Raw genomic sequence first — 22,086 nt, forward strand, 5'->3', positions numbered from 1 at the left:
CTACAATTTGTTCCTTTGCAGGCCTCGCAGGCCTCGCACCCAAGCAGTCGTAGGTGGGGGTTGCCAAGGACTTCAACGCTGAGTGAAATCGCTACCACCCCACAGGGGTCTCTGCAGTGAGGTGGCTCCGGGGCTGCTTTTTCCCCCCTCCTGCAGCTGCTACCATGTACTGTGTGTCAGGGCTAAGGTTCAGGTCCCCGGATCTTTAGTACTTAACAACCTCACTACCCGAACAAGCCAGCAAGCCAAGCGGGCCTTTTACAAACCGTAGTAAACATTTTATTTACAAGTTAAAGGCCTCCTAAGTGCAGCGTGTCCTTATGTCAAGACCCCTGGTGCTCAGAGGAACAGTTCCGTCCAACACTTCACAGTGTGAGCTGCTTGGGTAGGGAGAACAGTTAAATTCTTTGGCAGGGGGAACCTCACAACTCTCCTCTCATTTGGGAGCTGTAGGCCTCAGGCAGCCTAGGCAGCAAGAGAAAGGGTGTGAACCCCCCAAGAAACTGCCCTCGGCGGCGTCTCCCGTCTTGGCGACCCTGGCCACCAACTAAAGTAGGCACAAACTCCGGCCAGTGTTGGGGAAGCTGCATGCCATGCCATGCCGTAGGTGCCCTCGGTCCAGTCTATAAGCCTGCAAGCGGGGCTTGGGCAGGCTCCGGGCTCTGGGGATTGCTGGTGACTGAAGGCTGGTGAGCCGGGAGCAGCTCCGAGCAGCTGCCGCCGCCAAGGCTGTTGGCACTCCCCGCGCCGCTGTGGCTGCTACCCAGGCTGCCGGCGCTGCCGAAGCTGAAGCTGCCCCCGCTCGCGCTGCTGCTAGCTGTGATGAGGGCGCCCGGGGCGGAGGCCTTGATGACCGTAGTTTGGTGCAGGGACCGCTCAGTACCCTCAGTCCGTTCCGTGTCGCTGGGGGCCATGTCCAGGGACTCCGAGTCACTACTCTCGCTCTCGGCCTCGCCCTCGGAACGGCTGGGGCTTCTCTCTTCCAGTTCGCCCTCGGCGGGGGCTCCGCCTGAAGGCTTTTCGACGGCTTCCTTGTCCTTGTCCTTCTGCGCCTGAGCCTCCTTAGAGTGTCGCCACTTCATCCTCCGGTTCTGGAACCACACCTTCACCTGTGTGCAACATCACAAGAGACGCGAGATAAACAACGAGCTCACTACACCTACCGTTAGCCCCCTAAGACAGGATAGCACGGCGGACACTTGCTACACCTCCTCTGGAACCCAGACACTGTAACTAAGCATAAAGATCCAGGAGCTATCAAGAGGTGAAACCGGCCCAACCCACTAGGGACCATTCTTTAAATGTGGCCCTCGAACCTCAAGCCTGAAATGACCTGGGGCTCAAGGGAAGGACAGATTTCTTGTAAATTGCTTCCTAATCTCACCAAATTCAGGGCTCCCGCAGGACTGATTAAAATTAAGGAGTCCTGGCCCCCAAATTGCACATATACCCCTATTGTGTACACCATGTCAAGGTTTTGGTGAGCCAATATTAAGAACTTCTGAGGGCCCTCATCTCCAGGCATTCAGTACAATCCAAAGCAATTCACTGCAAAAAAAAAAAAAAAATCACTGTACCACCTCCATCCCCTTAGGATTTTTGAGACAGGGACTCTTTTGAACCAGGCTGGCTTTGAACTTGAGATCCTCCTGCCTCTGCCTCCTGAGTGCTCAGATTACAGCCCTGGGCCACCACTGTTTGTTTTAAGGGTGGAAGCAGGCAAAAGGACAGGGAAATCAAAGAGTCAATCCCACCAGAATGGGTACCTGCTGGGCTTTAAGTAAAGGAGAATCACCTTGGCATATTTTCACCTAAAAGTTGATAGAGACCCTGTTTTTGTGTGAGACAAACTTATTCTCCTGGGGCTCAGAAAATGCTGGAATTAAATGTGCAGCATGCAGGAATAGGGAAGAGATGGAGTGGAGAATCTATATAAATATACGATCCCCTGGGGGACCCAACGCATTCACACAAGTTCCAGCTTCCCCTTTAAAAATAACACGCACAGCTGGTAGAAAGCGGCTGGGCTTTCCAGTACGTCTCTGAGTGCTGAGGAAGCGCGTTGTGTAATGGAGAACAGAAAGACAGGAGGACAGAAGTCCGAACCAGGCAGCTAGAAAGAGAGAGGCCAGCAAGCTTTGGCCTTGGCTCTGTGGGAGTCAGGAGTGCAGAACAAGAAAGTGTGCTGTAGTCGAGAAAGCAAAGAGAAACTCTAACTCTTGAAATTGAGAAGAAAAAAAAAAAAAGGTTCCAGGACAATAGATTTCCTATTGTCTTTTTTTTTTTTTAAAAAAATCAAGTCTTCAGGACCTACTAAAAAAAACGTTCTTGTACGTTCTAAGAAAATCTTTTTTTTCTTTCTCTCACTCAACTCCAACACCAACTGTCTTCAGAGGCCCGGCTGTTAGAAAGTGGGATTGTGGCTGCTCCAAGCCCACTCACTCCCTGTCTTAAAGCGACTCAAAGTCATTCCGTTTGAAATTATATTTTCAGTTCCTCACAAGTGGGATTTCACAATCCAGTGAAGGAAGGCAGGGACCAACAATAAACTATTGACACTGGTTTTTTATCTCTTCTGAAATAAACTGCCTCCTACAGCGAGGCGCGCTCCAGTCTGGTGCATAATTATCATCTCCCGTGGCCTGTTCGCTTTCTCCGCGGTTCTTTGGCCTCTTGGCCAAAATAAACATTCAGTGCTTGTTGACATACATCTTCAGGAATGGACTATTCTCTCCGTCCCTCTCCTCCATCTCCACCCCTACCCGTCTCTCCTCTGGCTTGGAGTTGCTACACCGCAAAGCCTCGTGAAATTCAAGACCTTGTGTTTTGACTGCTGAAGGTGAGAGCAGACGTGGAGGAGGCCTGCGGGTCCCACCCGTGTGCTGTTTACTGCGTGTGCGGGAGAACACGCGGCGGTGGGCTTACCTGTGCGTCTGTGAGTCCCAGCATGGCTGCCAGCTGCTTTCGGTCCGGCTTCGTCACATACTTCTGGATCTCAAACCTCTTCTCCAGGCCTTTCCTTTGCAGATTGGAAAAGACCGCGCGGGACCACGAGCGCTTCCGCTTGTACGTCTGCGGCATGGTGTCCTTGGTGAGCACAGCATAGGGACCTGCCAAGCGTCAGGAAGAGAGGTTCAGGGCCACGTTTAGTGTTAGGGCCGCAGCCTGCGAGCCTCTGGTTCTCATTGGATATTTAAAGGTGTTTTGAGTTTACAGTCGCCTCTCAGTTCCTTTCCCTTGTGCCGGAATGGCCTAAGGAAGATTTTTTTTTTTTTAACAGATCTTTGCAGGACCACTTTAGGCCTAAGACCGGGAAGAATCCGCTACTCCGTGAATTCGTTCAAGAGAAATGCACAAACTTAACGGACAATCACCAGACCTGATGAAATAGTTGGAACTGTCCCTGGGGCCTGAATGACCTGCCAGTGACAGCCTTATACTCCCCCGCATTTGTCTTTCAGAGACGATATAACCAGCCAAGCAAAACTGTGTGTGTGTGTGTGTGTGTGTGTGTGTGTGTGTGTGTGTGTGTGTGTGAATGCTTTGAATGCTTCATTTTCAAACCACCCTCTCTGAGCGAAAAGAATAGGGACAGCGACTCACACCCATATACACACTCCCTTGGCTCCCCTCTCTTCTCCAACTGTCCTGCTAAAAAGAACCGTCAGTTTCTCTCCTAGGACTTAGGAGGCTCCTACCCCAGCTGTGGGGTTTCAATGCTGGCCTTTGCGGCATCAGACTGAGAGTCAAGACTCAGAGGCTCACGGACTGAACTCGGGAAGTTTTCTACCTGGAAATGTGTCCTGGAATTGATGCTGAACAGAATTTCTTGGGTTGGAGCTTAAGGGGCTGAGGATAGCTGTCGCCTCGTTAATGGGATCTAGAGATGCGAAGAACTGTCCGGCAGAAGGCTGTAGGCCCGCTAGGTGCACCCCTGCAGGCCGCCCACCGGTTAGCAGCGACGTGAGATCTGGGGAGCGGGAAAGAAGAGTCAGTTACACCTTGGACAAACTCATACCTTCTGGGAAGATTTCTTCCTCCCTTCCCTTCTCCCTTGAATCAGTTTTATCCAAGCGGAAGTCAAAAGACCCCCATATCCACTGGAAGCACTTTCCCCCACAGCTGCCAAGGATGGGGCCTGAACCTCCCCTGCGTGGGTCAACCACGTCCAGTCCACCCCACAGCAAGAAAAGGCTTTTCTTAAACCGGTCCTAAGATGGTAGGCCCCTCACTCTGCCCTCTCCCTCAGAAGCTTAGACTAGCAGTTTTGCTTCCCCACAATTCTTGGGAAGAATTGTACTGGAAACCACATAAACGCAAAATGTCCTCACGCTGAGATTTCCCTGTGACAAAGGCCTAAGTCTTTCTGTAGATACGTCATTCAAAAGATAGATTATACCCACCCACTTTTGCAAAAGTTTACAGCAATCAGTGTTGACACCCGTTCTGCGCTGTTTAAATATCCGAGAGTCACTTTTTACGTGGAGTAGTTGAGTTTTAAATGCCTCATAGTTTTCTTACGGTTCGTCTTCTTCTCCCTCAGTCTACTGATTAGCCCTTAAGTGTAAAAGCACCCCAAACGCGCACGGGATCGGGGCCCTCGTGAGTGGTTGAGGCCTGAAGCCTCCTAGCCAGGACGTACCTCTTAGCGTGTTGCCTTCCTTGACTTTTGGGTCAAATTCTGCAGACAGAATTCGGTCGATTCCAAATTTGAGGTCTTTGCTGGAGGGGGCAGGGGCGGAGCCGCTATGGTGGGGGACCACCCGCGTCCCTGAAGCCGGTGGTGGCTGCAGGGAGCCTGCCCGCGGTGGAGGCGGAGGCTGTTGCTGCGACTGTTGCTGCTGCTGCGTCGGTTGTTGCTGCGGGAGATGCTGGTGGTAGGCAGCGGAGAGCGGGGACAGCCGCTGGGGGAAGCCAGCCGGGACTTCTGAGGGCGCCACCACCGGGGTGGGGCGTAGCGGGGATCTGGCGGCAGCTTGGAAGGAGGCGTGCGGGTGCACGGAGCCCAAGTGCGCGGTGAGGGCGGCCGAAGCCCCCACCAGTCCCTCCGCCGCCGGCCCCGGCTCCCCGACGCCGCCGGCGTGCAGGATGTCCGCGATGCAGAAAGAGGGCTTCTTGACAGCGGCCGGGTCCAAGGGGAAGGAGCAGCCGCCCGGGCCGCCGGCCGAGGAACAGTAAGCGGCCGACCAGAGACTGAAGTTGGAAGCGTAGAAGGGAGCCAGGCCGGCGGCGAACATCCTCGCAGGGTCCTGGCGGGGTCCCGGGTGAGTGGGTAAGTGGGTGGGTGCTCGGGGAGAAGCGGTGCCCAGCCAAGCTCAATCTGCTTTCGGTTCTCCGCCCGCACTGAAGCACAGGGCCAGCCGGGAGCCCGAGCGCCACCGAGAGAGGAGGCGACAGCCGGGTCGCCTCCCGCCACGGCCTGGGCCCCTGGCCTGGCTTGAAAGGCGGCGCGGCGAGCGCGCTCCCCGCGGGATGGAAGCGATCGCCCGGTGCTGGAGCGGCGAGGCGGGTGCGGCCTCGCTCCGCTACTCCGGAGAAGCGGGGGAAGACAGGAGCCCGACACCGAAAGAAAAACCCAAACAGCTAAGCCCTAAGAGCTAAATTTAAAACAACAATAATGATCCGTTAGTTTAAAAAAAAATTAAGGAGGAAAAAAAAAAAGAAAAAAAAAAAACTTCTCTCTAAAAACTCCCAAAGTTTTGGCAGGAGCTTTCGAGTCAGACCCGGGGTAGGACCTTGATCCGGGCGCTCATTGGACGTCTGTGTGACCAATGGGACTCAGGAGTGGAGGGGAATTGGGAAAGAGGGGGCGTGGCCGGCCCTCAGCCACGCCCCGGCCACACCAAAGTGTTTTCTGCGGCCGCGTGGGCTGAGCTGAGGACTGTGAGTCCCCGGGAGCCGCTTAGGGGCGGAGAGTCGGCTCCTCCGGCCTCTGGCTGTCCTCTATCCCCTGCTGCAGCTCGGGGACCCGCCACCGGGAGAGAGGAGCCGGTCTCAGGAGTTTTCCTGGAGCTGCCGGGAAGGAGGGGAGCGGGGGAGCTCCCAGGCTCCCGCCCCAGAGCAGAGCAGGCGGGCGACCCATAGGCTGTCCTTCTATAGTCTGCTTTCATACGATTCTTCTCCTCTCTGCTTTTATCCCAAGTGCTAGTGCGCTAGGCAAAGGCCCCATCTTTCCCGGGCCCCTGCAACCTAGAATCCGGGTCCAAGTCTGCACTCGGTCTGCCTCTCAGCTCACAGGAGCTCCTCAGAGAAGCCAGAAGGAGGGCCGGCCGCAAAATAGTTTTATTCCGAGCTGTCATTCCAGTGACAACTTGAAAGAGTGACTTTTCAAACAAAATAAGATCGATGGCTCCAAACGTCTCCCTGAGACACATCCAAACTTTTGCCCGGAGCCTCGGAAACAACAAAACGGGGGCTTTCTCGCTCGCCAGGCCCAGGAGAGCAGCGCGCGCGTCCCCTCCCTGCACCTTGTAGGAAGTGCCACCCTTCGCTGGCCACCACTTCCCCGGGTCACGTGGATCTGATGTTTTGCAAGTGCCAGGGAGCGGTTGCCTTTGAGATTAAATACCTACTTTCAATTGGTGGCAGTTTTTCCAGGATCCGCTTTGGCCTGTTGGCGGGAGGCGCTGTCCCAGCCGCCATAGTCAGCGCCTTCCATTCTAGCCGGGTCCTTAGAACTCAGGGTAGGTGTAGCGGGGATTTTCTGTCGCATCAACATCTCTATTTTAAGAATTCGTTCTCTTTTAAATTATAGTCAGAATGGATTTCCCCGCCCCTCTCCCAAACAGACCACAGGCCACCCGGATGAGCTGTTCTTGCACATTTTCAGGAAGAAAATAAAATAACGACAATAACGAAACCATCAAATTTCTTTTTTGTTTTCGATTGTCCAAATAAGTATCTCCTAAATGAGATTCCAAGGCATGTTTTATTTCTCCTCAGCTCTAAGATACCAGTTAAACCCGAAAACGCAAGGGGACGTTGTGCCAGGCTGTTATCAGTTCAGGATTGGAGTGGGCTCCTGAGTTAATTAATGTCTAGCAGCTCCGTGGCCTTCCTCAGCGACGTTGTCATCCTCAGCGGTTGCCTTAACTACAGTCAATGGCTAATCGATCACAGGATCTGCAGCCACTGAGATTCTTCCTCTCTCTTCCCTCCCCACCGCCCTGTTCTTTCCTCGCTTTCCACCCAGTCCCCTTCCCTTCTCGCACAGAAAGGCTCCCTGGCCCTAAATCCTGGCGTCAGGGACAGAGGTAGTAGCTATATCCAGAGGCAGAGGGGTATAGACAGTTGACGGCAGCGGTGCCTGGGGCGAGAGAGGCCGGAAATCATGTCTAGCTAGCAGGGGGTGGACTTGTGACAAGTACAGGGCCACCGGAGGTGAGGCTTGGGCTAAAGGTTCTGGTGTGACGAGGTGAGAGTGAACAGTTTCACTGACTTCATCGGGTGCTAGGGACAGCAAGTCTAGGCTCCCCTGCTCACTCGCCTCTTTTCTAGGAGCCTTGTCACTGGCTTGCGATCCCAGCTTGACCGCAGACGTCCAGACAGTGAGCGGCCTAGACCAAAGTCCCAGTTCAAAAGGACTTAACGCTTCACCCAGAGGCCTGCACCTTCACTTCCTCCCCTAGAAATAAGGCTCCCACCCCTTTCTCCTCCTCTTTGCGCTGTTTGAGACCCGCTGTGCAGAGGTGTGGGGTGCAGAACACGAACGCTCCAGGTTATCTGGCAGTGTTCATCGTCGTATCTGCCGCGCATAGAAACCAGGAGTGGCCGGCGGCTCAAAACCTGGATAGACTGCAAGGGCTTCTTTCTCCACAGCTCCGCGGCTGCTTTACAGGCTCGGGAGGGTGGGGGTGCGGAGGGGGGGGATCCTCTATTCTCCCAGGCCGGCGGCGTCATTGCAATCGTTGCAGCCCAGCCGCAGGCTCACCCACTCACTACCCAAGGCCTAATCGGAGCTCGGGGGCCGGGGGTTGGGGCGGGTGGGATGGGGGGAGCGAACGCAGAAGAAAAAGAAAAGACGAAATGAAGCCTTTGGGTGTGGGATTCTTTCTTGCCCCAGTTCCAAGCCTCACCCCTGCAGGCCACTTACTTGCCTATGCACTGTCCTCCTCTTTACCCCCAACCCTTCAGAACCAAGAACGCCACAGGAAACCCAGGGCTCGCCGGAGTTCAGGTCATCTCCTGTTTTTTTGATGGGCTCAAACTTGGACTAAATGAGCGGATATGCCTGCGAGATTGGTCTCAAAATAGAAGCGGTCCTAGTATTTTAGGATACTGCAGAAATCCTTATTTCTTCCGGAGAAAAACTCTATAATGACTCCTAGCACTTCCCCTTTCAATATTTGTGCAACTTTATCTCCACCGGCAAGTTGCTGTGGTGACGCAAATCCGCTCTTCTGTATTACAACTTCCAAAATAAATGCACGGAAATCAATTCCCTTCTAGCAATGAAAATATAAATACACAGCTGTGACTTTCGCCTTTAATCTTTGCTTTCCGAGCGGTTCGGGGCTGTGGCGAAATGAACTAGCTCAGAGCTGTTGTTGCCTGAGGAGGGAGGCCCTAGGGGCAGAGGCGTGGGCTCCCGAGAGACCTTGTAACCACCAGGGATAGATATGGGCCCGATTAAATCAAATTACTTGAACTTAGTTCACACACACGCGTCCTTAAAAACACTATCGTGCCTGGGGCGTCAGGTCATTTGTGATTCCTGCAGCCAACCCCCTTTTTCTTTTCCAGAAGAAGACACAGCCAAATATTATTTCACAATCCCAGGAATAGTCAAGGTCTAGGTGGGTCCCTTTTATACTTGACAATGTGGTTTATGAGGATTTAAGATTGGGAAAGCGATGGATGCAAATACTCTCACAAGAAAAGAGTTTGGTTCTCTCTTTGGTTCTCTCTTGTGCTTAAAGGGGCAAATTCTTGCATTAAACCCAGGGACACACAAGGTCCTTTAGAGAACATGCTAGGCATTCTTTATTGCCAGAAGATAACTCCAGGTGGGCTTAAATCAGCCAGACCTTCAAAGCACTTTTGGTTTTGTCTTAAGACTTTGGGGAATATAATATGTAAAGTTACTCCTATCTCCACCTGAGGATTCCCTCTCCAGTTCACTTTAAAGGGTCTTTCAAACATACCACCTTCTCAGGAGTTTTTGTGTTATTTTTATAAGGACAGAGAAATAAATACCCGCAGTCAAAAGGGGAAGGGAATACAGCATACCCCGGTATTTAAGCATTTGAGAGACTCTCTGCACAGCTCGGTGGGGACCTGTGTGGAGTGTGCCCATCGCTCCGCCAGCTGAGGTTTGATTTATAGACTGCACGCCCAGCTCATGTTTAGTGGTGAATGCTGGACTTTTCTTTCCTTGTGGGTTCTAGAGAGCACAGTTTAGTAAAGTGGGGAGGTATTCTAAGAAGGCTCACCTCCCTTTCCTGATCTCCTTAGGGTTACTTGGGTTGGGGGAAACTAGACTTTCTATGAGGTGAGAAGAGCAACAGGATTCTAGGCACCTGTGACCATTTGATTTACACACACACACACACACACACACACACACACACTCCTCCCCACTTCCCAGGTGTGCCAGGCTCTCTGGTGACCCACCCTCTCCTAGGACCATAATCTTCCCCCTTTAAACTTTATTTATCCCACAGGTCTGGCACCCAAATCTCTGAGGCCCTTTGGGTCTGGTCCCATTTGCCCTTTTCTGGAGGGCATTGGGGTGGGGGCATGTGTCTCCTGTTCCCTTTTTCCTGTTTCTAGGATGCGTCACTTCGCAGATGTGGAGACACTTGGCTCTCTTCCTACCCCCTCATGTCACACCCTCCCCTCTCTCTCCCTTCCCACTCCCCTTAGAGATGGGGGAGTGATAATCAAGGTAAGCAGTTTAAAACCTGCTCCTGATGTAAAAATGCAGCTTCTCTAGCCAACTCATCTTTACATGCAGTAATGCCTCAGGCCTCAGAGGAGCTGGGGTAGAACCCACCCCGCCGTGGATGTGCATTGGAGTGAAACTGAGAGGACATCTGGTACACCGGGTACCATTTGCTCATGGTCAGGTGTGCTCTCCAGCTCCCAGGGAATTAGCCATTGGCTTATTGAATCTGAATGGTTTGCTGCTGAGGGGGAAAGAAGAAAGTCTGGGTACAATAAACAAATAACTCCATGTTTACACCCAGGAGAAAGGGCAGTCATTCCAGAGCAGTGCTTCTTTAAGGAAACACACAACGCAAAGAGAATTGACATGGATTTTCCAAACTGCTTCATCCTAGGGCAGAAAGGGGCCCCAAACTCACTCTTCAATAATAAGTTCATTCCTGCCTGGTGGGGTTAATTCATATGTGGGGACGGAGCCCTCATGACCTTGTTATGGTATGAACATGAAATGTTCCCCAAAAGTTCGTGTGTCGCACACATGGTCCCCACCTGGTGGCATTATTTTGAGAGGTAGTGGAAACTTTGGGAGGTGGAGTCTAGGTGCAGAAAGTAAGTCACCGAGGGCTGCTTCTAGGTTCCGTGGACAAAGGCAAGAACGGGAAGAAACCAGGTGAGGGGTAAGGATCCTGGAGAGGGACTCTGTAGACTGAGCCGATGGTGTATCTCCCTCTCAGAGCTCTGAATCTGCGCCACCACCCCGCCCCCGAGTTGGAGCAGCTGTGAAATTCTAGCAGAACCCACCAGCCCTGTCTCAGCACCAGGCATCTTTTCCCTTCCCTCTGCTGACACCTGCTGGACCATCCCTACACCAGCAACACTATTGGGATGCAAGTTGACTCTTGGATTTTTACAAAAATGTGGGTTTCTAAAATTGGCTCTGACCTACAGCCGTTTCCTTCCCTGTTGCCGACTGCATGGGAAGCCCTTAAGGGTCATGAGTTAAAAGTCACCAGACAGGGTGAGGGAACCAGCGGGTACCAGCAATAACACTGTGCTGCATCTCACCTACTCTTTAAAATAATGGACCGCTAGGGCATGGGAGAGAGAGTTTTTGGGCTTAGGAAACTGATACTCCTAGAGGTTAAGTGGCTTGTCCAAGGTTACAGTTGTTAGGAAATGGTGTTTCAAGGAATGGGGGCTTGCATTCTGAAGCGCTCCATCCACACCATCCAGCACTAAGTGGTTGTGTAGGATTTCAGTGCCTTTCAACTCCATAATGTGAATAACCTTTCACTTCTGAGGCCCAAAATACACACACACACACACACACACACACACACACACACACACACACACACACACACAATGCATATCATAGCCTATGTGCACAGTCTGAGTGTTAAGTAACACTGGTCTATTGAAAGAGAATTTGAGACAGAAGTAGAAAGACAGGCCTGGAATCACAAAACAGGTCTTCCTGCTAAGCGTTGTCCCGCTGGCTCTGCCTTGCTTTAAACTGTCCTCACGAAGATGGGAATGGCATTGAATGTGTGAGATGAGGCAGAGTGAAGTGTGCAGGTGGGGGGCTGAGAGGATCCTGGGTGACTCCATCCTTAAACAGACCCTGCTGTGGACATGTTTTGTTGAATGAGTGTGTACAACATTCCCTTCTTCACTGTTCTGCTTTCTGAGGTTTCAGTAACCCACCACCATTTGCAGTCCAAAAAAAACATTAAGTAGAAAATTCTGGGAAACAAACTATTTGTTTATAAGATTAAAATTGTGTGCACTTCTAAGTGTCGTGGTGAAGTCTCACACCAGCCAGCACCATCTTGCCTAGAACACACATCATCCACACTGTATGGATCACCTGCTTGTTGGTCATCTGTCGGTCATTTAGCAGTCCCCTGGGTTATCGGATCATCTCTTTGCGTACCAAGTGTCTATGATGAGCTAATTCTCCCCTGTTAGCCTCACATGGTGTTGTTCCCTCACTTTATCTCATCACGTGGGTGCTGTGTCTCCCATCTTCACAAGGAGGATGAACATAGCACAGAAAGGTCCTGAAAGACAGACCACACACGTCCTGGCTGCTGAAGTGAGCAGTTGTGCTGATGTGTGCTGCTGACATCTTACGTGCCTTATCACGGGCCCGAAGCACAGGCTGTGCCAGTCGTGGACTGGACCTCTGAAAGTGGGCCAAAATAAACCTTTCTGTTTAGATTAATTACCTCCTGTATTTTGTTACAGTAACATGAAACTAACATAGCCACTACGGACAGTTTTATTAAAGGTGTTTTGTGACTCTGTGTGTGTGTGTGTGTGTGTGTGTGTGTGTGTGTGTGTGTGTGTGTGACTTACCCATTCCCAATTCATAGCCTGCTTTTGATATACAGGCCTGGAAGTAGAAATGTCCGCACCCTCCTAATAGCTGTCATAATGTTCCCTACCCTTCCCAAGACGGCCCTTCACTCCTTAGGGCTCTCTGGGGCTCAGATTTTCTGGGCTGCCTTGGATCTCTGGATATCACAGTGTCTGCATCGAGAGCCTGCTGTGAGCCAGCTAACTTCCCTGACTTTGCTTGGTTCTTGTTCTCAGCTCTTCTAGTCTCATTTAACGATACCAGGGCTGAACATGTCCAAAATTAAAAAAATAAGAAAGGAGAGAGAGAGAGAGAGAGAGAGAGAGAGAGAGAGAGAGAGAGAGAGAGGAAGAAGAAGAAGAGGAAGAAGAAGAAGAAGAAGAAGAAGAAGAAGAAGAAGAAGAAGAAGAAGAAGAAGAAGAAGAAGAAGAAGAAGAAGAAATGAGAAAGAAGGGGGCAGTGAAATTTAACTTCTCTCCAACCAAAAATCTACAGTTAATTCTATAACAAACAGGCAGTAGTGGTTATAACTCATAAATATAACTCTGAAATATATGTTTAAAATACAACTGTTTAATAAGCTCAGTTGCAATATTATGCGGGTGGGGGTGATATATGAAAACATGTGTACATGGATGCATGCTCCTGCAAGTCCTCAGAGAGAGGGAGACTTTGGGTGTCCTGCTCTGTTACTCCCCACCTCATTCCCTTGGGATGGGGTCTCTCACTGAACCTGGAACTAGACTGGTGGCCAGCAAGCCCCAGGGGTCCTTCTGCCTCTGCTTCTGCCCCTGAATGCTCTGATTCCAGGTGCACAGGGCCAAGCCCAGGTCTTTATGTGGGCACTGAGGATCTAAACCCAAGTCCTCACTCAAGCCCAGCAAGTGTCCTTCACTGAGCCGTCTCCACACATATTGTCCTCATTTCTAGTTCCCTTTTAACGTTCCCGTTGTGAGGGCTATGTGTAGCATGAATCTTAAATGGTCTTATTGATTAAATCAAACCCGAGGCTAGTTATTGGGGTGAACGCTGGAAGATCAGAGAGACAGAACAGGCCACAGCCAACCTCACCTCGCCAGTTCCCTAGCTGATCCTGTTTCCTCAGACTGGAAGCCTCTGAGTCCTCATCCAGAATGAATCTCAGCTGAACTGCTGCTCCAAAGCCTGAAACCTTAACCAGCTAAAAGCTAGTTTCTGGTCCTCATGCCTTATATATCTTTCTGGTTTTGCCATCACTCCCTGGGATTAAAGGCTCACTTCTTGGGATGAAAGGTGTGTGTCACCATGCCTGGTTGTTTCCAATGTGGCCTTGAACTCACAGAGATCCAGAGGGATTTCTGTCTCTGGAATGCTAGGATTAAAGGTGTGAGTGCCACCATTTTCTAGCCTTTGTATCTAGTGACTGTTCTGTCTCTGACCCCAGATAAGTTTATTAGGGTGCACAATATTTTGGGAACACAATACCACCACATTTCCCCTTATTTTGTCTAAAATTTAAAAAAAGCTTATAACTAATACAACAAAAACTATCCAATAAGTATATACAATATATACAGTCAAAAATTACATTAACAATGTCTAATCCATTAACATTTGATAAACTCAGACAAAAATTTCATTACTTATCCTATTTAAAACAAGTAGTTTCTGTTTTAAAGTATTTTTTCTTTTCATAATAGATTCAGTAATCTACCTTTTGTCATTTTTATATCTTCCTCTTTTTCTTTTTAGAGTAGATTCAATCATCTACCCATTTATCCTATTATTTCTTCATCTTTTTTTCTCAGAGTAGATTCTTTGATCTACCTCAGCTATGTGCTTACTCGGTGTAGAAATCTCTCAGGGTTTTTGTTAATTTGGACATTTTCTAAGAACTAGAGAAAATGTGACTACTTGTAAGGTTTCTTATTGTCATTTTAGTCCTATGACTGGAGACTATGTGTTAGAGGGGGTATCAGGTTCTCAAACCAATGCCAGAACTAGTAAACTCCTTGTGCCTGATCACCATGGAACAGGGAAGATACCCTAGAAAGCCAGGGTGGACTGGGGATGGAGCCCAATTACTGGAGTGCTTGTCTACTGCGCATAAAGCTCTGGGTTCAATCCCACCTGGTTGGCTGTGGTGACATACACCTGTAACTCTAGTATGTGGAAGGTTGAGAGAGAAGGTTCAAGGTTATCCCCAGCTACAAAAAATGTTTCATGCCAGCCTGATTTACATGAGACTCTGTGTCCCTCGCCCCCCACACTTCCCCCTCCCCCAACAACAACAACAAAAAGCCAAAATGGACAGAGGACTTGTAACTAGGCTTTCACTGCACAAGAACTTATTCTTTTCCCTTCAAATGACAGATTTAAACTTTTTAATTGCATTTAGTGTATGTGTGTGTGTGTGTGTGTGTGTGTGTGTGTGTGTGTGTGTGTGTGTGTGTAGGCAGAGGATAACTTGTGGGAATCAGTTTTCTCCTTCCACCACGTGACTTCTAGTAATTGGACTCAGGTTACAGGCTCAGCCAGATCAACAAGCGCCTTTTCCTGCTGAGCGGTCTCATTGGCACTGCACAGATAAGCTTTATACTACAGCTGGAAGTCACAAAGATGAAGTCCGAGAAAACGACAAGACTCCTAAAAGTGGCTCAACATGGGAAGTTAAGAGATTCGCTGCTTTTGCAGAGACCCACATAATAGCTCATAACCATCATAACTCCAGTGGCAGAGAACCTGATGCCCTCTTCTGGCTTCTCTAGGTACTGCATGCACACGATTCACATACAAGTATGCAGGCAAAACACTTAGATGTAAATAAACACGTATTTAAAAAAAAAAAAAGGTTTCAGAATGGCTAGAACCTAGGGAAGGGCCAGACCTTCAAAAATAAGTGTCTGAGGTGACAAAAACTTGGAACATTCAGTCCCAAATGGGATGTCTTCATCAAATCTCTCCCCAGGGTTCAAGGAACTCCGTGGAAGAGAAAGTGCAAAGATCATGAGAGCTATTGCGGATGGAGGATGCTATGGAAACAGTGCCTTCTAGATACAACATGACTGATGTACATAAGTGTCCACGAATCCTAAATGGTCTTAATAAGAACCTGGAGCCAGATATTGGGGTAAATGTTGAAAGATCAGAGAGACAACGGAACAAGCCACTAGAGAAACTTCTCATCACTACAAAATCCTCAGGCTGAAAAGGAGGTGATGTCTCCACAAATCCTAAGACTGCAAGCCTCTGAGTCCTCAGTCAAAAAGTGCTTAGCTGAAAAGCTCTAGTTCCTGTCTCCTCACACCTTATATACCTTTCTCCACCCAGCCATTTCAGTTCCTTCCTAGTGCTGGGATTAAAGGTATGTGACTCCCAAGTGCTGGGATTAAAGGTGTGTGCCACCACTGCCTGGCTCTGTTTCTCTCCTAACTTGAATCAATCTCATGTAGTCCAGGGTGACTTTGAACTCACAGAGATCCAGACAGATCTCCGCCTCCTGGGTGCTAGGATTAAAGGTGTGTGCCACCACTGCCTGACCTCTATGTTTAACCTAGTGGCTGCCTCTGTCCTCCGATCCTCAGGCAAGCTTTATTTGATACACAATATATCACCACACATAAGAATTCACAGAGACTGAGGCAGCATGTACAGGGACTCCACAGGTCGAAAGATGAGGTCCCAGAGCTGAGAGAGAGAAATGGTAATAAGTTCCCATCCTTAACCCAGAAGTTATCTCCAATCAAGAACGGCTAACAATGGAAAACTTAGTTTTCTCCAGTGGAGTCTCACTGGGTAGACAAACCACACTTAAGGGCAGGTCCCTTGCCCAAGAGTAGCTGCAAACACAAAATGAACTCTGGTAATTTTGGAGGGATTTGTCTCATAATGCTTTGTCCGGGTGTTTTCTTGTTTTTGATCTTACCGATCTTTTGATCATATATCATTGTTTCTGGTTCTGTGGTTTTACAGGATTTCTCTGTGTGTGAACGTGGGTGTCTCTGTGTCTACATGAGTTTCTTGTGCATTTTGGTTCTTTCTTCTGTTTGTTTGTTTTGCCCTATTTTGGTTTGTTTTTATGGTATATTGTTTTATTTTGTTTTATTTTAGATGACTGTTTTCTAATGAGAGAGAGCAAGAAAGGGTGTAGATTTGGGGAGGTGGAAAGATGGGATCTGAGAGATGAGGGAGAGAAAACTAACCAGAATATATTTTGTGAAAAGAAATCTATTTTCAATAAAAAAATAAAGCAAACAGGACTTCTAAATCTACCTGAGAGAAGAGTGGAAGAGTCTCATCCCACCATTCTCACTAGAAGTGGTGGAGTCCAGCTAACAGCACATAGATCAGAACCACCCATGACGGTTGTACTTCAGGAAGTCTTGTCCTTCAGGAAGAAGGATTTTCAAATTGCAGATGGATTTTTAAACAATTAATGTGGATTTGGAGTTCTAATCTAGTACACACCTTGAAAATAAAAGCAATTATTTTAAATTGGTTTGGTCCCTGAGCTTGGATTTACAACCTTTTCCGAAACACTTAAAAGAATTCTGATGTAATCTTAGAGTCACTGTTGACTGCATTTTGGGGGATTTATGAAGAATGTAATCTTAGAGTCATTGTTGACTGCATTTGGGGGAATTTATGAAGGATGGGAAAATGGCCAAAACCCAGAAACCAAAAATAAAAAAAAAAAATCCTCCAAATTTTAAAAGAGTTTTAAGTCCCAAGCTAGTAAATGTGATACTATTTCCTGGAAATTCCAGCCTAGAGTATTAAGTATCATTTATCTGCATCCTGAAAAGCTTATAGGGCCCATTGAAGCAGAGAGATTATTTTTTCAAATAATGTCAAACCAATAACATTCTTATTTTTAAAAAAGGTTAGTAAGTTGGTTAAGGGTTAAGGTTAACATATATATATATATATATATATATATATATATATATATACACACACATATATATATATATATATGTTGAGCTGGGTCCTATCTGCCAAGAACTCCTCTAAATACTGGCAACCTCGGCGAAAAGCGGAAACCTCTTGCCTTCAAGAAGCACAAGCTCTTGTAGCAAAACAGGAAGAAAAGTGGCCAGATGTGTCATTGCTAATAGTGACAAATGCTGGGAATAAAAACAAAGCTGGGCCAGAGGACAGACGCTGAGAGGTGGGAGATGGAAAAGCTGCATTTTTCTATATGCAACCCACGGGGCGGTGGCTGCACGCTGCAAATGTAGCACAAGGCCGTGGACGTGCTTGTGGGATGTCCGCTGATTGAATCCTTCAGCCTGACACTCAGTAACTGACTGGGTTCGTTCAAGATCATAGATCATATTGGTTCTGGTCCAGGTTTGATTAACACTAGTCGTTAGGGTTAGATGGAGCTGCCCAGATGCTAAACCAAACATGCAGGGCAGCAAACAGGGAGGGTAAGGTGGTGTAGGTAAGGAATGAGTGACACTGACAGAGGAGGCAGGCTCTCAGAAGGGCACCTAGGAGACCAGGTTTGCTGCTCAAGCAGAAGGTCCTGAGTCTGGGTCCCCAGCACCACATGAAAGCTGGGTGTGGCCGCGTGTACCTGTAATCCCAGGCTGCAGAGACAGACAGGTCTAGCCAGAGCTCACTGGTCGGCTGCTGAAGCCAAATCACTGTGTTCTGGGTCCAGTGAGAGATCTTGTCTCAGAAAGTGAGGTGGCAGACCGCGTGTGGGGGCACAAGCCTTTAACCCCACGCTGGGGAGGCAGGAACAGGCAGATCTCTAGGAACTCCCTGATAGACTGGTAAGTTGAGGCCAGCCAGGAGTGCATAGTGAGACACTCTCTCAAGTGAAAAAAAAAAAAAAGAATGCTAAAATGGAGAGCAATATTGGAAGACACCTGACCTCCACATTCACACACACACACACATGAACACACACACACACACACCACCACTACCACCACCACCAACAACAACAACTACAGCAGCTCAAACCCTTCCAATGTTAACATTTCAACAAGGAGTTCTCAAACTCCCTGTCACTGCTAAGTTTGAAATGAACCAAAACAGCAGCCTAAGGGTTTCCAACTGTCCCCCAATCCCAGGGGGAAACTGACGGCAGCAGATGCTGTCCTTTGTTCCTTCCTGGCCCCAAACAAACAAAAGCTAAAAGGTAAACTTTCAGGATAATAAATTTGGTTGGCTATCTCCTATCTCAAACACCCATACTGAGTTTGGGCCACACAAAACAGCCTTTAATTAGCTTAAAGTTAAAAGCCAACAGTAAGGGGATGTGGTAAAGTATTTTCAGCCAGTAGGTCACATCAACTGGGAAGAAAACAGTTTTTGTGCCCACCCCAATAAAAGTCTCAGTGGACAAAGACTTCTGTCTCCTGCCTCTGCCCTTCCTGACAAACACACTGTCCTCTGCACTCTAGGCTCATCCAAAGCTCGCTTGGCCTCTCCTCTGCTCTCCTTAGGCTTTTGTCTAGCAAGAAGCTCTAGGGAAGATATCCCTAACCTCAGGCTACCTCCCCCAAAGACTGACTAACAGCAATGGTGTAAAATCGGTAGATACTGGCTGGGCATGGTTGTGAACGCCTTTAACCCTGGCACTCAGGAGGCAGAGATAGGCGGATCTCTGTGAGTTTAAAACCATCCTGGCTAGTGAGTTCCAGGTGTTGAATTGGCACAGGCTAGACATAAAGGCAATAGAATGTGGCTGAATAATGCTAATCAACATAATGAAAAAAGATCATTCTTTTTAGCACGTGATTTATGGTAACTGGACATCAGCACACAAAATTCTGAAGCTGTGTTCTAACCTCACACCACAGACACAAAGTAGCTCAAAGTAGATCGTGGACCTAAACAAGAAAAAAAACTGTAGAAGATATCATAAGAATATCTTTGAGATATTATGCTAAGCAATGATTTCTTACACATGGTACCAAAATACAATAAAAAAATAAACTGGACTTCAAAAAAAAAAAAAAAGAAAGAAAAGTTCTTAAGCTGGGTAGTGGTGTCACACTCCTTTAATCCCAGCACTTGGGAGGCAGAGGTGAGTAGATCTCTAAGTTTGAGACCAGCCTGGTCTACAGAGTGGGTTCCAGGACACCCAGAGTCACATAGAGAAACCCTGTCTCAAAAACCAAACCAAAAATAAAATTAAAACCTTCTATATTTCCAAGGAAACAATCAATAGAGTAAAAGAAAATCCATGGAATGGGAGAGATACATTGAAATTATGAAACTTCCGTACATAAAGGATTTGTACAGAGATTATGTGAAGTAGGCCGGTGAGACGGCTTAGTGGATGTAGGTGCTTGCTGCCAAGGCCAATGTCCTAAGTCTGATCCCTGGGACCCACAAGGTGGAAAGAGAGAACCGATTCCCATGGATTGTCCTCTGACATTCACACATGAACACAGAGGAACATGTGCAACACACACACACACACACACACACACACACACACACACACACACTAAATAAATGCAATTGAGAAACTAAAACGAAGTTCCCTTTAATAATGAACAGTTACATCAAGGCAGTAAGAGAATCCAATTTTAAAATGGACGACGGATTCTATTGGGCATTTCTCGAAAACAAACTACAGCTAGAGTTGTGTAAACAGATGTCAACATCAGTCACTAGGGAAATGAAAAGCAAAACCACAGTACTCCAACTCCTAGACACCGCCCCTCGAGTATACTATCACCCTCTTTTTCTTGTGCACAGCATCCCCTCCGAAGCAGTCTCTCCCCTCACTCTTCTGGCTTACTCCTGTTTGTCATTCAGAGCTGTCTTCTTCCTGGAAACTTCCCCTGACTTCATTCCCGCTTTTCATTTAATTTCTTTGGGATTTCTCCTTCCCCGGGATCCCAGAGCATCTGTGCTGACCTTGGTGATGGCCTTTAGCATGTTATGTTGCAATCTCACATAGACAGACACACGCTCCTGGCTAAGAGTCATCATCCCTGGACAGACTGACTTATTCTGAGTCTCCCATACCCAGCATGTGGAATGACAGACAGGAAGTGACCAGCAAATGATTTGTCTGTGATTTACAGAGACACTAGTCTGACCAAAATCATAGACAACAAAATTGGCACAAAAACAAAACAAAAATATTGATTGCATTACAAATGCCAAATGAAGAAAGGATTCCATGGACCTTACAAAGAAAAAGTCATCAGAATGACTCCCAGAAAAGGAGAAGTATGGCAGGAGGTAACGAAGCCTCGGGGCAGAGAACAGAATGTGAAGGACCTGGATTCCATCGCTTGCAAAGAAAAGATAAACAGCTGGGCATGTGTTTGCCCTCCAGACAAGTCAGGCTGCCCAGGCAGGATGGACACCCTGTTTGACCACATATTTTAAATGGTATCTTCTGTAAAAGGCAGTCAATTCGCTGATCCAGGTTTCCAGACTGGAGGCGTGCACACAGGGAACTGAGCTAAACATCAGCAGAACTAATGAGAAAAGGGGGGTCCAAAGGAAATACCAGGCTGACACATTTTTAAAAATTAAAACCGTTAAAGGGAGCTTTAGGATTCTTCCTCACGCACAAAAATACCTAATAACAATAACAGCCAATAGCTAAGACTTATTCTGATGCCAATTACTACAGCAAAGACTTTATTACATATTATCACTTAATCGTAGGGATGTTTTGTGCAGAACACACCAGAAATCATCTTTATTGATACTTTCTCTAAATAGATACTTGGCAACATTCAGTTTAATGTATTCTACAGAAGAAAAACCCAGTGTTTTTCTTCTAAGGGGGCAGAAAATGAATGTGTGTTAATATTCTCCATTCTATTTTTTATCTTTATTAATTTTGTTCGTTAGTGTTATTCTTGACGTAAAGGCTCTGATTATTTTTGACCTGTCATTTTCTAAGGAACATATGTTTTATAACTACAGAATTTCCTGTATGTTGCTTCAGTTGTATCCCATATGTTTTGATAAGACATTTTATTATTTATTTTAAATTAGATTTGCTTTGTTTTTACATCTGAGAATGTGAAAAAAAATGCTTTAAACTTCCCATGTGGAGGTTTGTGTATGAGTGTGTATGTGAGTGAGTGTGTGTATGTATGTGAGTGAGTGTGTGTATGTATGTGTGTGTGCGCGTAGGTGCTAGAGGCCAAAGTCTTTCTCTCTCACTCTCCACTTCTATTTTTTGAGACCACGTCTCTCCCTGACCGTGGGGCTTGTTTCAGCTAGCGACCCGAGGAACACACGGGTCTCTGCCTCCAACTCCCACTCCAGGGCTACGGAAGCACACTGCCACACCCAGATTTGATGAGGGTGCTGAGAACCTGGATTCAGACCCTCATTCCTGCACAAGCAAACCTTTACCCGCTGAATCATCGCCCCATCCGCCTGGTTCACTGGTGTTTTCTTGAGACCTCTTGCTATAGAGTCGAAGCTGGCCTACGAAGCCTAGGCTGGCACAGAACCTTCAATCTTTCTGCCCTAGCCTCCTGAGTGCAGGGAATTATAGGCGTGCATTGCCTCACCCATTGTAATATTCCTCATATTATCACAAGGGAACATGAAAACAAGGACACATACATGTATATCTTAGGTGGGGCATAATGCCTCCTGTCTGCTCCTTGCAGATAGCCGCCTTGGGATGTTAATGGGAATGTCACACGTGTGAAATCTATGTTGACTAACCCTGTCCGGGACCACTCTCCACTCTTTCATTTCTTATCATCTTCACTTTCCCCCCCATTCTCACTCTTGCTCTGTCTCTTCTTCCCCCGGCCCTCTCTCCCACTGCATCTGATGAAGTATTCCCAACAAGCCTTCTGAATGACCCGCCTCCAAGGGCCTTCCTCCTGAGAAATTGGGTGGCTGTG

The 22,086-nt window shown here is 47.9% G+C and overlaps 1 protein-coding gene across 1 annotated transcript; it reads right to left on the reverse strand.

Moving 5' to 3' along the window:
- Nucleotides 1-335: 335 nt before the first annotated feature.
- Hlx (H2.0 like homeobox) lies at nucleotides 336-6,815 on the reverse strand. Its single transcript, XM_052736678.1, has 4 exons — nucleotides 4,643-6,815; nucleotides 3,791-3,970; nucleotides 2,926-3,110; nucleotides 336-1,109 (listed from the first exon to the last, which is right to left on the reverse strand). Exons 1-4 carry the CDS (start codon nucleotides 5,235-5,237, stop codon nucleotides 624-626), a joined length of 1,446 nt encoding a protein of 481 aa, XP_052592638.1. The 5' UTR covers nucleotides 5,238-6,815; the 3' UTR covers nucleotides 336-623.
- Between the last annotated feature and the right edge of the window lie 15,271 nt (nucleotides 6,816-22,086).

This window comes from Peromyscus californicus, unplaced genomic scaffold (assembly GCF_007827085.1).
Source record: "Peromyscus californicus insignis strain IS unplaced genomic scaffold, ASM782708v3 Scaffold_14__1_contigs__length_90479793_seg_2, whole genome shotgun sequence".
Taxonomy (NCBI): domain Eukaryota; kingdom Metazoa; phylum Chordata; class Mammalia; order Rodentia; family Cricetidae; genus Peromyscus; species Peromyscus californicus.